This window comes from Salmo salar, chromosome 20 (assembly GCF_965601325.2).
Source record: "Salmo salar chromosome 20, fSalSal1, whole genome shotgun sequence".
Lineage (NCBI taxonomy): Eukaryota > Metazoa > Chordata > Actinopteri > Salmoniformes > Salmonidae > Salmo > Salmo salar.
In genome coordinates this window covers 84947556-84961820 of record NC_138310.1, presented here as the reverse complement: position 1 = coordinate 84961820, position 14265 = coordinate 84947556, and the positions used below count along the sequence as shown (strand labels likewise).

The window sequence follows — 14265 nt, the reverse complement described above, 5'->3', positions numbered from 1 at the left end:
TCTCTCTCCATCACACCCCCTCTCTCTCATCACCCCCTCCCTCTCTCTCTCCATCACCCCCTCCCTCTCTCCATCACCCCCCCTCTCTCTCATCACCCCCTCCCTCCCTCTCTCCATCACCCCCCCTCTCTCTCATCACCCCCTCCCTCTCTCTCTCCATCACACCCCCTCTCTCTCATCACCCCCTCCCTCTCTCTCTCTCATCACCCCCTCCCTCTCTCTCTCCATCACCCCCCCTCTCTCTCCATCACCCCCCTCTCTACATCACCCCTTCCCTCTCTCTCCATCACCCCCCCTCTCTCTCATCACCCCCTCCCTCTCTCTCTCCATCACCCCCCCTCTCTCTCATCAACCCCTCCCTCTCTCTCTCCATCACCCCCCCTCTCTCTCCATCACCTCCTCCCTCTCTCTCTCCATCACCCCCCCTCTCTCTCCATCACCCCCCCTCTCTCTCTCCATCACCCCCTCCCTCTCTCTCTCATCACCCCCTCCCTCTCTCTCTCCATCACCCCCCCTCTCTCTCTCCATCACCCCCTCCCTCTCTCTCTCCATCACCCCCCTCTCTCTCTCCATCACCCCCCTCTCTCTCTCCATCACCCCCTCCCTCTCTCTCTCCATCACCCCCCCCTCTCTCTCATCACCCCCTCCCTCTCTCTCTCCATCACCCCCCCTTTCTCTCTCATCACCCCCCCTCTCTCTTATCACCCCCTCCCTCTCTCTCTCCATCACCCCCCCTCTCTCTCTCCATCACCCCCTCCCTCTCTCTCTCCATCACCCCCCCTCTCTCTCTCCATCACCCCCTCCCTCTCTCTCTCCATCACCCCCCCTCTCTCTCTCCATCACCCCCCCTCTCTCTCGCCATCACCCCCTCCCTCTCTCTCTCCATCACCCCCCTCTCTCTCGCCATCACCCCCTCCCTCTCTCTCTCCATCACCCCCCCTCTCTCTCTCCATCACCCCCCCTCTCTCTCTCCATCACCCCCTCCCTCTCTCTCTCCATCACCCCCCCTCTCTCTCTCCATCACCCCCCTCTCTCTCGCCATCACCCCCTCCCTCTCGCTCTCCATCACCCCCCCTTTCTCTCTCTGCAGGATGTTAACAGTGTTCAGACTGCACTCGTTCTCTCAGTTCTTTGTTCAGCCCTCTGAGTGGAAGGGAGGAGTTCAGCATAACGATGACGTCCTGTGTGCCACATTCCTGCCCCCTCAAACCCTTGTCACAGGTAATGTGTGTGTGTGTGTGTGTATATTTGTGTGTACAGTATGTGTCTCTGTGTGTTAGAATGAAAGATTGTCCACTCAAGCAACAGGAGGAAAGAAATAGAGAAGAAATCCACTGAATTAAAAAAATATCCGGGAGAAAATATCTGTTAATTAAAGTGGATGGGAGAGTGCTCCCACAGTCTCTCTGTGGGGGAGCGGTGTGTGTTTTCTTCCTGTCAGGCCCACAGGCACACAGCACACCCAGCGGAGGCCTGAACTCAGGCTCAACTCTGACTGCGCAACATGGCTACCATTAAGCACTAATGCTTACCCTCAGAGAATACCCCGTCAGAATGATCTGGAGATCAATCTTAATGTTAACTGCACTAATCCTCCATTAACATCCGTTCAGGATTTACCGGGAGCTTTGAGATGCTGGTCCTTATCTGGGGGATTCTGCCCTAAACCCCTACTTAGACCTATAGAATGAATTCTGCCCTAAACCCCTACATTCTATAGAATGGATTCTGCTCTAAACCCCTACTTAGACCTATAGAATGGATTCTGCTCTAAACCCCTACTTAGACCTATAGAATGGATTCTGCTCTAAACCCCTAGTTAGACCTATATTCTGCCCTAAACCCCTATTTTTTTACTCTTATGAATACCCACGTCTCTATAGAGAGGCCTCTCCTGTGTTGAGGACTGAAGAGTTGGTCTATTATGAAACAGAATTGGATCTCTCCTGTGTACCGTATAGATACTTGTGTCTTCACAAAGCTAAACTAGTACAGTTTTAGAGCTATAGTTCTGAGATATTGTGGCGTTGTTCCCATTGAGAGGTACAGCACAGACTACACTAATCTTGCACAATGGCTACTCTGTGTGAAAGATTCACTGCAGTGATGAGTACAAGGCGAAGGAAAAGAAGAGAGAGGGAGAGAAGAGGGAACATTTAGAGGAAAATAATAGCACATGAGAGAACACTTTGGGCAGATAAATAAAAATGGGAGAAAAACAGACTAGATGAGAAAAGAAGTAACAAGATATTTTCAAAAAGTATTTCTCTCCTTTCCACTTTCTCTCTCTTTCTGTCGCTCTCTCCTTCCTCTTTCTGTCTCTCTCTCCTTCCCACTTTCTCTCTCTTTCTGTCGCTCTGTCCTTCCCACTTTCTCTCTCTTTCTGTCCCTCTCTCCTTCCTCTCTCTGTTTCTCTCTCCTTCCCACTTTCTCTCTCTCTCTCTGTCACTCTCTCCTTCCAACTTTCTCTCTCTCTGTCACTCTCTCCTTCCAACTTTCTCTCTCTCTGTCACTCTCTCCTTCCAACTTTCTCTCTCTCTGTCACTCCCACCTTCCCACTTTCTCTCACTCTGTCGCTCTCTCCTTCCTGCTCTCTCTCTCTGTCGCTCTTTCCTTCCCACCATCTCTCTCTCTGCCCTTCTCTCACCCACTCTCTGCATTCTCTCTCAATCTAACCCATTTCTAAATGTGCTCTTTATCTAAGTCTCCTTTTTTCCGTCCTCTATTTCACTCTGTTTCTTTCTTTCTTTCTCTCCCTCCCTCCTTCCCTCCACCCCTCCCTCTCTCTCTCCCTGGATTATCCTAAAGCCCAGATTAAATGATGTTTATTAGCTCTCCCTGTGTGACAGAGAGGGAAATGTACCTGAGTAGTCTGCCTCTTAGGCCTGAAGTATGGTGTGCGTGCATATGTGTGCGCTTGCGTGTGTCCTCACGTGCATGTGTGCTCACATTTGTCTATGTGTGTGTGTGTGTGTGTGTGTGGGGGTCTTTGCGTATGTGTGCATGAGAATCAGAATGCAGGAGAACATTTAGCTGTTGGGGGACTGTACCCACCTCATCAATAGTCACTCTGTGCAGCGCTCTGCTTGGCCGCTCCCTGCTCTCTGACACTCACAGCCTGACACAGCAGCCCCAGTTCCTCCACCTCCGTCCCCTTATTTCACCCCAAAAGCAGGCAGGTCTCTCTCTTCTTCCTCTTATCTCCACTATCTTCTCATCTCATTTACCTAAAAGAGGTTAAGGACATAATAAGTCAAGGTAATTCAACTGAAACATTTCCCTCCACATAATAAGTACCTTGACAATGCTGGAAAAGTAAGTCCTAAACCTCCATAGTGTTTTGTGTTACAAAGTATTTTTCTATGGTTGACTAGTTCTGTCTGTAGTCTTCATGTAGATGTGATGGGCACAGGACCATGTACACTGACTAGACAAAACATTAAGAACACCTTTTCCATGACGTAGACTGACCAGGTGAACCTAGGCGAAAGCTATGATCCCTTATTGACGTCACTTGTTAAATCAGTGTAGATGAAGGGGAGGAGACAGTTTAAGGAAGAATTTTTAGGCCTTGAGACAATTAAACCATGGATTGTGTATGTGTGCCATTCAGAGGGAGAACGGGCAAGACAAAAGATTGAAGTGCCTTTGAACAGTGTATGGTAGTAGATGCCATGCGCACCGGTTTGTTTCAAGAACTGTAACACTGCTGGAGTCAACATGGGCCAGCACCCCTGTGGAACGCTTTCGACACCTTGCAGAGTCCACGCCCCGACAAATTGAGGCTGTTCTGAGGGTGAAAGTGTTTGGTATATTCAGTGTATTCATGTTAACTCATGGAATGTATCCAGGAGACATGTTAGAGCACAGCACCGCGTGGGTTAGGCATGTCATTATGTCTGCATGTCATGGGCTGTTCCTCTAGCCTCTAGCCTGTCTCTCTCCCTCTCCCTTCTCTCTCTTCATCTTCCTCTTCTCTCTCTCTCTCTTCATCTTCCTCTTCTCTCTCTCTTCATCTTCCTCTTCTCTCTCTCTCTTCATGTCCCTCCTCTCTCTCTCTCTCTCTTCATGTTCCTCTTCTCTCTCTCTCTCTCTCGCTTGCTTCATGTTCCTCTTCTCTCTCTCTCTCCATGTCCCTCTTCTCTCTCTCTCTCTCTCTCTCTCTCTTCATCTTCCTCTTCTCTCTCTCTCTTCATCTTCCTCTTCTCTCTCTCTCTTCATGTTCCTCTTCTCTCTCTCGCTCTCTCTTCATCTTCCTCTTCTCTCTCTTCATCTTCCTCTTCTCTCTCTCTCTCTTTCTCTCTCTCTTCATCTTCCTCTTCTCTCTCTCTCTCTCTCTCTTCATCTTCCTCTTCTCTCTCTCTCTCTCTCTCTCTTTAGCCTGTGCTGCTCACCTGCTTTGAAGCACAGCCTCTTTCACTCTGTAAGCGTCTCTCTCCCGTTCCTCACTTCTCTCCTCTTCTACCCATTCCCACGCTGTGACCCTCCTGGGAGTCTATCTGTCCACACTGCAAGAGACTGAGAGAGAGAAGTAGGGAGGTAGGGAGTGAGGAAGGGGAAAGAGAGAGAAAGACAGAGAGAAAGAAATAAGGATAGCAGGAGAGAGAGAGAGAGAGAGAGAGAGAGAGAGAGAGAGACCCGACAATTAGACCCAACCAAATCATGAGAAAACAAAAAGATAATTAATTGACACATTGGAAAGAATTAACAAAAAAACAGAGCAAACTGGAATGTTATTTGGCCCTAAACAGAGAGTACACAGTGGCAGAATACCTGACCACTGTGACTGACCCAAACTTAAGGAAAGTTTTGACTATGTACAGACTCAGTGAGCATAGCCTTGCTATTGAGAAAGGCTGCCATAGACAGACCTGGCACTCAAGAGAAGACAGTCTATGTGAACACTGCCCACAAAATGTGATGGAAACTGAGCTGCACTTCCTAACCTCCTGCCGATTTCCTCAGATTACACAGATACTCAAAGAATTTGAAAACAAACCCAATTTTAATGAACTCCCATATCTATCTGGGTGAAATACCACAGTGTACCATCACAGCAGCACGATTTGTGACCTGTTGCCACAAGAAAAGGGCAACCAGTGAAGAACAAACACCATTGTAAATACAACCCATTTTTATGTTTATATGTTTTACTATTTGCACATAATATGACATTTGTAATGTCTTTATTATTTTGTAACTTTTGTGAGTTTAATGTTTACTGTTCATTTTTATTGCTTATTTCACTTTTGTTTATTATCTAGTTCACTTGCTTTGGCAATGTTAACATATGTTTCCCATGCCAATAAAGCCCTTTAATTGAAATGGAATTGAATTGAGAGAGAGGCAGGGATAACAGACAGGGGATATAGCTGGTCCCAGGGCAGCATGAATAATGCAATGAGCTCCCTCAATGGACAACACTTTTAAACCTTCTCTGACTGCTCTCACACTCTTCCTCCTCCTCATCGATCCCTCTGATTCCTCCGCCTCTCTTCTTCCTCTTCCTCATCTCTCCTTCCTCTTCTTCCTCCTCATCTCTCCCTGCTCTTCCTCCTCCTCCTCCTCGTCCTCCTCTCTCCCTGCTCTTCCTCCTCTTCCTCCTCTCCCCCTCTTCCTCCTCTTTATCTCTCCATGCTCTTCCTCCTCTTTCTCTCTCTCTCCCTCCTCTTCCTCCTCCTCATCCCCCCTCTTCCTCCTCCTCTCTCCCTCCTCTTCCTCCTTCTCTTTCCCTCCTCCTCATCTATCCCTCCTCTTCTTCCTCCTCTCTCCCTCCTCTTCCTCCTCCTTCTCTCTCCCTCCTCCTTCTCTCTCCCTCCTCTTCTTCCTTCTCTCTCCCTCCTTCCTCCTCCTCTCTCCCTCCTCTTCCTCCTTCTCTCTCCCTCTTCTTCCTCCTCCTCATCTCTCCCTCCTCTTCTTCCTACTCATCTCTCCCTACTCTTCCTCCTCCTACTCCTCCTCACTCCCTCCTCTTCCTCATTCTCTCTCCCTCTTCTTCCTCCTCCTCATCTCTCCCTCCTCTTCTTCCTCCTCATCTCTCCCTACTCTTCCTCCTCCTCCTCTTCCCCTCCTACTCATCTCTCCCTCCTCTTCTTCCTCCTCCTCTTTCCCTCCTCTTTCTCCTCCTCTCTCCCTCCTCTTCCTCCTCCTCTCTCCCTCCTCTTCTTCCTCCTCCTCTCTCCCTCCTCTTTCTCCTCCTCTCTCCCTCCTCTTCCTCCTCCTCTCTCCCTCCTCTTCCTTCTCTCTCCCTCCTCTTCTTCCTCCTCCTCTCTCCCTCCTCTTTCTCCTCCTCTCTCCCTCCTGTTCCTCCTCCTCTCTCCCTCCTCTTCCTTCTCTCTCCCTCCTCTTCCGCTCTCCCTCCTCTCTCTCTTCTTCCTCCTCCTCATCTCTCCCTCCTTTTCTTCCTCCTCATCTCTCCCTGCTCTTCCTCCTCCTCCTCCTCTCTCCCTCCTCTTCCTCCTCCTTATCTCTCCCTTCTCTTACTCCGCTTTATCTCTCACTCCTCTTCCTCCTCTCTCCCTCCTCCTAATGCTCCTTCTCTCTCCTGCTGATCAGGTCATCCTGAACCCTCACCTCACACATAGGAGTCATGTTGTATAATGCTGTACTAAGATCAGCTCCTCCTGAACCCTCACCTCACACATAGGCACCTTGTTGTATAATGCTGTACTCAGATCAGTGTTGGCAGGCCCAGGCAGAACAGACTATATGTTGTGGTATTGTAAATAAAGCACTATGAGGGTGTAATACCTATTTTTTTTACTTAACGATTGCATTATTGGTTAGGGCCTGTAAGTAAGCATTTCACTGTAAGGTCTACACCTGTTCTATTCAGTGCACGTGACAATTAAGATTTAATCATGACATGGCACACTGCACCTCCAGGAAAATGCTTCTGAAAGGTTCTGGAAACATTGGCAAAGAGTGAAGAGATGTGTAAGATTTCGTAATGTGCAAATCCTGTTTTGTTCCTGTTTTGTGTGTGGACAGGAAGTTATGACGGGGAGCTGACGGTGTGGAACAACAGCACAGAGAACGCCCTGAGAAAGCTCCGTCCAGATCCTGAGAGAGAACGCAGCAGGCCTCAGACGGGTCAGAACCACACTGACACACCACCTGTCTAACTAACTACTACAAGTACTGCTATTTAACCCCCCACACTCTACACAACACTTTAACAAAAACGTCCTTTCAATGACCCCATATCTTCAGTGTGTAATGTGAACGGTGAGGAGCACTCAGAGAGCAGTGGTAGCGTCTCCAGACTCTTCTTCCTGCCAGGACGTAAGGGTGTTGCCACCGTTGGTGAGCGATGGTACTTTTGTAAACTCCTGTGAAAGGATACGTGATTCTATTATACTATTCTAGTCACTGACTGGCCCTGTTCTGGTCTGTAGGTGGAGCGGACCTGGTCTCATGTGGCGGTTCTGGTCTGGTTCGGTTCTGGAACACGGTCCATAGCGGTCTGGTTGCTGTGTTCACAGCTCATAAAGACATAGGGTCCATCATCATGACCATGACCACCTGTGGTCGATACCTGATCACTGCTGACATGGAGGGAACCCTGAAGACCTGGGGCATACAGGTGGGAGAGAGAGAGACTAGGCCTAGATGTTTCCTTTTTAGCTGCTTTAATGGTCTGTGATTATATGTTGTGCTGTTCTGTGTGTTTGTTTGTCTGCCTGTCCATTAGGAATACTGCCTCCTGCCCAGCGACGGAGTGACCAATGAGGCTCCAGAATTGCTGGGTAGTCTCCGCCCACACATGGACTGTGTAACTCACTTGGAGACGTGTCTCCATGGCAACAGGCTCCTCCTCCTCTCAGCATCTGCAGACTGTAGCGTAGCTCTCAGCTACCTGCCTGGGGACACAGTGGGCGTGTTCGGACAGGTGTGTGTCTGTGTGTGTGTCTGTGTGTGTGTGTGCTCGGCCACAGGTGTGTAACAGGTACTCATCTACATCAGTGGAGGTAGGACCATCCTCCTCAGTGAATTTCATAATTTTTTTTATTGTAAAATATTTCAAAACGTATCCTTTTTAGATAAAACTATACTAAATATAATCACGTCACCAAACAATTGATTTAAACACACTGTTTTGCAAAGAAGGTCTACAGTACGGTTTGTGCATTGAAGTCCACAAGCAAAAGGACAATGTGAGAGGAGGAGAGCGCATAGAAGGAATACAACGTGGCTGCTATGAAAGTGAACTGTGTTTACGCATGATCAGGGGTGTATTCATTCCACCGATTCTGTTTAAAAACGTTTCTTAAAACGGAAGCAAATGGAACAAAACGGGGATTAACATACCTGAATTTGTCCAATAGAAATTCTTGTTCGCAACTGTTGGACTAATGATTACACCCTATATCAGCTAGATGCAGGTAAGAGTGTGCAAGGCGGTATTGAATGTCACTGTTTGTCGCCTCAAATTTGTCTCTTGACGTTGTAATCTTTAATTCATAGGCTAGGTTGTAGCAACCTGATTATGAGCATAGGGAAAATTAGAGTATCATGTAGTAGCCTAAACCTATCAATGTTACATTGAACTGGGGGAATGGAATATGAATGAGTAATCCACTATTCTGTATTAGAAAAAAGACCATGCTCATGAAAAAAATATTGTCCTCCCTTAAAACGGGACCGACCACCACTGACTTACACACCCAGTAACCCTATGCACTCTGCTAGGCAGCGATTATCACTTTGGTAGACAGTGATTATCACTCTGGTAGACAGTGATTATCACTCTGGTAGACAGTGATTATCACTCTGGTAGACAGTGATTATCACTCTGGTAGACAGTGATTATCACTCTGGTAGACAGCGATTATCACTCTGGTAGACAGTGTTAACCACTCTGGTAGACAGTGTTAACCACTATGGTAGACAGTGTTAACCACTCTGGTAGACAGTGTTAACCACTCTGGTAGACAGTGTTAACCACTCTGGTAGACAGTGTTAACCACTATGGTAGACAGTGTTAACCACTCTGGTAGACAGTGTTAACCACTCTGGTAGACAGTGTTAACCACTCTGGTAGACAGTGATTATCACTCTGGTAGACAGTGATTAGCACTCTGGTAGACAGTGTTAACCACTCTGGTAGACAGTGTTAACCACTCTGGTAGACAGTGTTAACCACTCTGGTAGACAGTGATTATCACTCTGGTAGACAGTGTTAACCACTCTGGTAGACAGTGTTAACCACTATGGTAGACAGTGTTAACCACTCTGGTAGACAGTGTTAACCACTCTGGTAGACAGTGTTAACCACTCTGGTAGACAGTGATTATCACTCTGGTAGACAGTGTTAACCACTATGGTAGACAGTGTTAACCACTATGGTAGACAGTGTTAACCACTCTGGTAGACAGTGTTAACCACTCTGGTAGACAGTGATTATCACTCTGGTAGACAGTGTTAACCACTCTGGTAGACAGTGATTATCACTCTGGTAGACAGTGTTAACCACTATGGTAGACAGTGTTAACCACTCTGGTAGACAGTGTTAACCACTCTGGTAGATCTGGTAGACAGTGTTTATCACTCTGACTGAGTGTGTTTACAGTATGTAGGAGGTGTGTGGATGATGAATCAGAAGTGAAACCCGGACTAAACTCCCCCCCCCCCCCCCCACACACACACACACACACACACACACACACATTTTTAGGAGGAGCACTGGCGCTTGGATGGGCCTGGATCTGTCCAAGTGAGAGAAGGAGAGCCTAGAGAGGGGACAGTGTCACTGCAGAGCCCCAGTGGTACAGACCCTGAGTTTGACAGCCAACCTCTCAAGATGCGGGAGGAGAGAAGGGAAGTAGTGGAGACAGAGGAGGCTGGAGACAACACAGGCCTGGAGAGAGAGGAGCTGGGGTCAATGTAAGTTCCCACTGTGTCACAGCAAGACATTCTGAACTTTATGATGTTAATATGTCCTGAAAAGGACTGTACAGATAGAAAACTCACTGGAGACAAATAGACTGAACATACTGTACAGATAGAAAACTCACTGGAGACAAATAGACTGAACATACTGTACACAGATAGAAAACTCACTGGAGACAAATAGACTGAACATACTGTACACAGCTAGAAAACTCACTGGAGACAAATAGACTGAACATACTGTACACAGCTAGAAAACTCACTGGAGACAAATAGACTGAACATACTGTACACAGCTAGAAAACTCACTGGAGACAAATAGACTGAACATACTGTACACAGCTAGAAAACCCACTGGAGACAAATAGACTGAACATACTGTACACAGCTAGAAAACTCACTGGAGACAAATAGACTGAACATACTGTACACAGCTAGAAAACCCATTGGAGATGAAAGAATGGTTGTAGCTAACTAGATATTCACCATACAACAACACATGACATAATGTCTTTCATTTAGTAATTCACTGTGATGTCATGTAATGTCTGCATGATGTGTGTGTGTGTCTGCATGATGTGTGTGTGTGTGTCTGCATGATGTGTGTGTGTGTGTGTGTGTCTGCATGATGTGTGTGTGTGCCTGCATGATGTGTGTGCATGTCTGCATGATGTGTGTATCTGCATGATGTGTGTGCATGATGTGTGTGTGTGCCTGATTGTGTGTGCCTGATGTGTGTGCCTGATGTGTGTGTGTGTGCATGATGTGTGTGTGTGTGTGTGTGTGTAGTATTCCCGGTGACTGTCCTCCTCCGAGTAGTATTTTGGGGCGGAGCTACAAGGAGAGGCGGGGCCTGAGGGTGAGTGACAGCCGACCTGGCCATAGGGAGACACCACTGAATACTGATGTTGGTAAGTCCAGACTCAGCTAATGGGTTCCCTTCCTGTATTCTCATGCCTGTGTTTTTGTGTGTGTGCGCATACATATTTCTCTACAGTCGTCAGTGTGTTTCCACTTCCTCTGTAGGTACGTTCAGTGGGCTGCGTATCGGAGAAGTACAGTCTGTAGGAGAGCTGTCCAGACCAGAGTTTATCATACACCCTCACCGCTACTTCAACCGTAGAGCCAATACCAGCCCAATATTCACACCCCTACCTGCCAACACTGAGGGTACGCACCTTATTGGTGTGAAAAGAAAGAAACAAAAATATCAATACAAAGTTTGATTAATAAGTAGTTTTAATAAGATAATATATAGTTTTGAGATAATACAGGTCTGTTGTTTTGTGTCAGACTACCTTCAGGATGTTATTCCCACTCTGTGCCCTCCTGCAGTGGTGAAGGCTGCCTTTGACGAGCGGAGTCTGTTCCCTAAAGAGCTTCTGGATGAGGAGGACAGGCCTAGCCATGGAGCCAGGAAACAGGGGAGCAGGGAGGTCCGGATCAACGACAGGGGGCGTGGAAGGAAGGACAGGTGAGGGAGACTGACAGTTGTGTCAGAGAACAGACGTGTGTGACCTAGCAGGACAGATTTGAACTGATCAGTCGTTGTTTTTTTCACTATAGACAAAGAAAGGGTGGTTCCTCTGGAACTTTCTCTGGAACCTTCAAGTGAAGACGTCATTTATATTGTTATCTACTTTATTATGTTTTAATATGACTTTTTAAATGCCTTTAAAATTAAATCTGATCAATCAAGACAAGAGTGTGTTTATGTCTCTCTGCTTCCCCTCATGAGAAAGTACTACTAAATTACTACTACACAAAACCTACTGGTTTTACTACTTGATTGCTATTGAAATGTGTAGTAAACCAGTATTGATTTATGTAGTAATTAGTGATAAATTGGGACGTTTCACTACTTGTGAGCACTTCATATTTCCTACTCAATTCTGGCATGTTCACTATCGAATTACAACAAAATGCCAATACATTTCTGCTGTATACCTACTGAATCACTACTGCCGTTTACCTGTGTAGTATTGTGTCAGTACTGAATCCCTACTGCCGTTTACATGTGTAGTGTTGTGTCAGTACTGATCACTACTGCCGTTTACCTGTGTAGTGTTGTGTCAGTACTGAATCCCTACTGCCGTTTACATGTGTAGTGTTGTGTCAGTACTGATCACTACTGAGTTGCTCCTGATCTTTTTTCATTTCCTACATTAAACGTTTTGAGTGACTATTGAAAATGGACGCATTTACTATTGGTTGCCTATTCAGAATCACAATTTTTTTTTTTTTTTTATTTGACCTTTATTTAACTAGGAAAGTCAGTTAACCTGTTAGGGCTAGGGGGCAGTATTTGCACGGCTGGATAAAAAAAATGTACCCGATTTAATCTGGTTACTAATCCTACCCAGTAACTAGAATATGCATATACTGATTATATATGGATAGAAAACACTCTAAAGTTTCTAAAACTGTTTGAATGGTGTCTGTGAGTATAACAGAACTCATTTGGCAGGCAAAACCCTGAGACATTTTCTGACAGGAAGTGGATACCTGATGTGTTGTATTACATTTAAACCTATCCCATTGAAAAACACAGGGGCTGAGGAATATTTTGGCACTTCCTATTGCTTCCACTAGATGTCACCAGCCTTTACAAAGTGTTTTGAGTCTTCTGGAGGGAGATCTGACCGAACAAGAGCCATGGAACGATGATGGCCCATTAGACACCTGGCGCGCGAGTTCATGTTGGGTACCCTCGTTCCAATACGTTATAAAAGAGTATGCATTCGTCCACCTTGAATATTATTCATGTTCTGGTTAAAAAAGGCCCTAATGATTTATGCTATACAACGTTTGACATGTTTGAACGAACGTAAATATATTTTTTCCCCTCGTTCATGACGAGAAGTCCGGCTGGCTTAGATCATGTGCTAACAAGACGGAGATTTTTGGACATAAATGATGAGCTTTTTTGAACAAAACTACATTCGTTATGGACCTGTGATACCTGGAAGTAACATCTGATGAAGAGAATCAAAGGTAATGGATTATTTACATAGTATTTTCGATTTTAGATCTCCCCAACATGACGTCTAGTCTGTATCGCAACGCGTATTTTTCTGGGCGCAGTGCTCAGATTATTGCAAAGTGTGATTTCCCAGTAAGGTTATTTTTAAATCTGGCAAGTTGATTGCGTTCAAGAGATGTAAATCTATAATTCTTTAAATGACAATATAATATTTTACCAATGTTTTCTAATTTTAATTATTTAATTTGTGGTGTTGACTTGACTGCCGGTTATTGGAGGGAAACGATTTCCTCAACATCAATGTCATATTAAAACGCTGTTTTGGGATATAAATATGAACTTGATAGAACTAAAAATGCATGCATTGTCTAACATAATGTCCTAGGAGTGTCATCTGATGGAGATTGTAAAAGGTTAGTGCATCATTTTAGCTGGTTTTATGGTTTTGGTGACCCTGTCTTTGAATTGACAAAACATTACACACAACTCTTGTAAATGTACTGTCCTAACATACTCTAAATTTATGCTTTCGCCGTAAAACCTTTTTGAAATCGTAAAACGTGGTTAGATTAAGGAGATGTTTATCTTTCAAATGGTGTAAAATAGTTGTATGTTTGAAAAATTTGAATTTTGACATTTATTTGGATTCAAATTTGCCGCTCTTGAAATGCACCTGCTGTTGATGGAGTGCACCACGGGGGGGACGCTAGCGTCCCACCTAGCCCATAGAGGCTAAGAACAAATTCTTATTTAAAATGACGGTGTCAGAAGGTGGGTGTAGCTGGTGCATGAAGTCAGGCGCAGGAGAGCAGAATGACTGAGCAACGTACTTTACTCATAAATCAAAGTACAAGGTAACAAATACCAAACGATAAATATTACGCACGGGTGAAAACAGCACCCGTCAAAAAACCAGCCATCATGAACCGACATGAACATATAAAACAATCACGCACAAAAAACATGGGGGGAACAGAGGGTTAAATACATGAACATGTGATTGGGGAATGAAAACCAGGTGTGTAGAAAACAAAGACAAAACGAATGGAAAGTTGAAAGGTGGATCAGCGATGGCTAGAAGACTGGTGACGTCGACCGCCGAACACCGCCCGAACAAGGAGAGGGCCCCCCCCCCCCCCCCCCGACGCGCGGCTCCAGCCTTGGGGACGACCCGGAGGGCGAGGCGCAGGGCGATCCGGATGGAGACGGTGGAACTCCCTAAGCATCGATGGGTCTAACACGTCCTCCACCGGCACCCAACATCTCTCCTCCGGGATCGTACCCCTCCCACTCCATGAGGTACTGAAGGCCCCTCGCCCGATGCCTCGAATCCAGTATGGATCAAACTGCATACACCGGGGCCTCCTCGATGTCCAGGACCTCCCGCACCT

The 14265-nt window shown here is 46.2% G+C and overlaps 1 protein-coding gene across 1 annotated transcript in view; it reads left to right on the top strand.

Annotated features, from left to right (window-relative positions):
• The window catches only part of LOC106581435 (cilia- and flagella-associated protein 337), a 36371-nt gene extending 24777 nt beyond the window's left edge, over window positions 1–11594 (top strand). The window contains 9 exon segments of the mRNA XM_082966118.1: window positions 1091–1221; window positions 6991–7305; window positions 7398–7585; window positions 7694–7891; window positions 9677–9885; window positions 10681–10802; window positions 10918–11061; window positions 11227–11365; window positions 11458–11594. Coding sequence (XP_082822244.1) covers window positions 1091–1221; window positions 6991–7305; window positions 7398–7585; window positions 7694–7891; window positions 9677–9885; window positions 10681–10802; window positions 10918–11061; window positions 11227–11365; window positions 11458–11506 — 1495 coding nt within the window. The 3' untranslated portion in view covers window positions 11507–11594.
• The last annotated feature ends 2671 nt before the right edge of the window (window positions 11595–14265 follow it).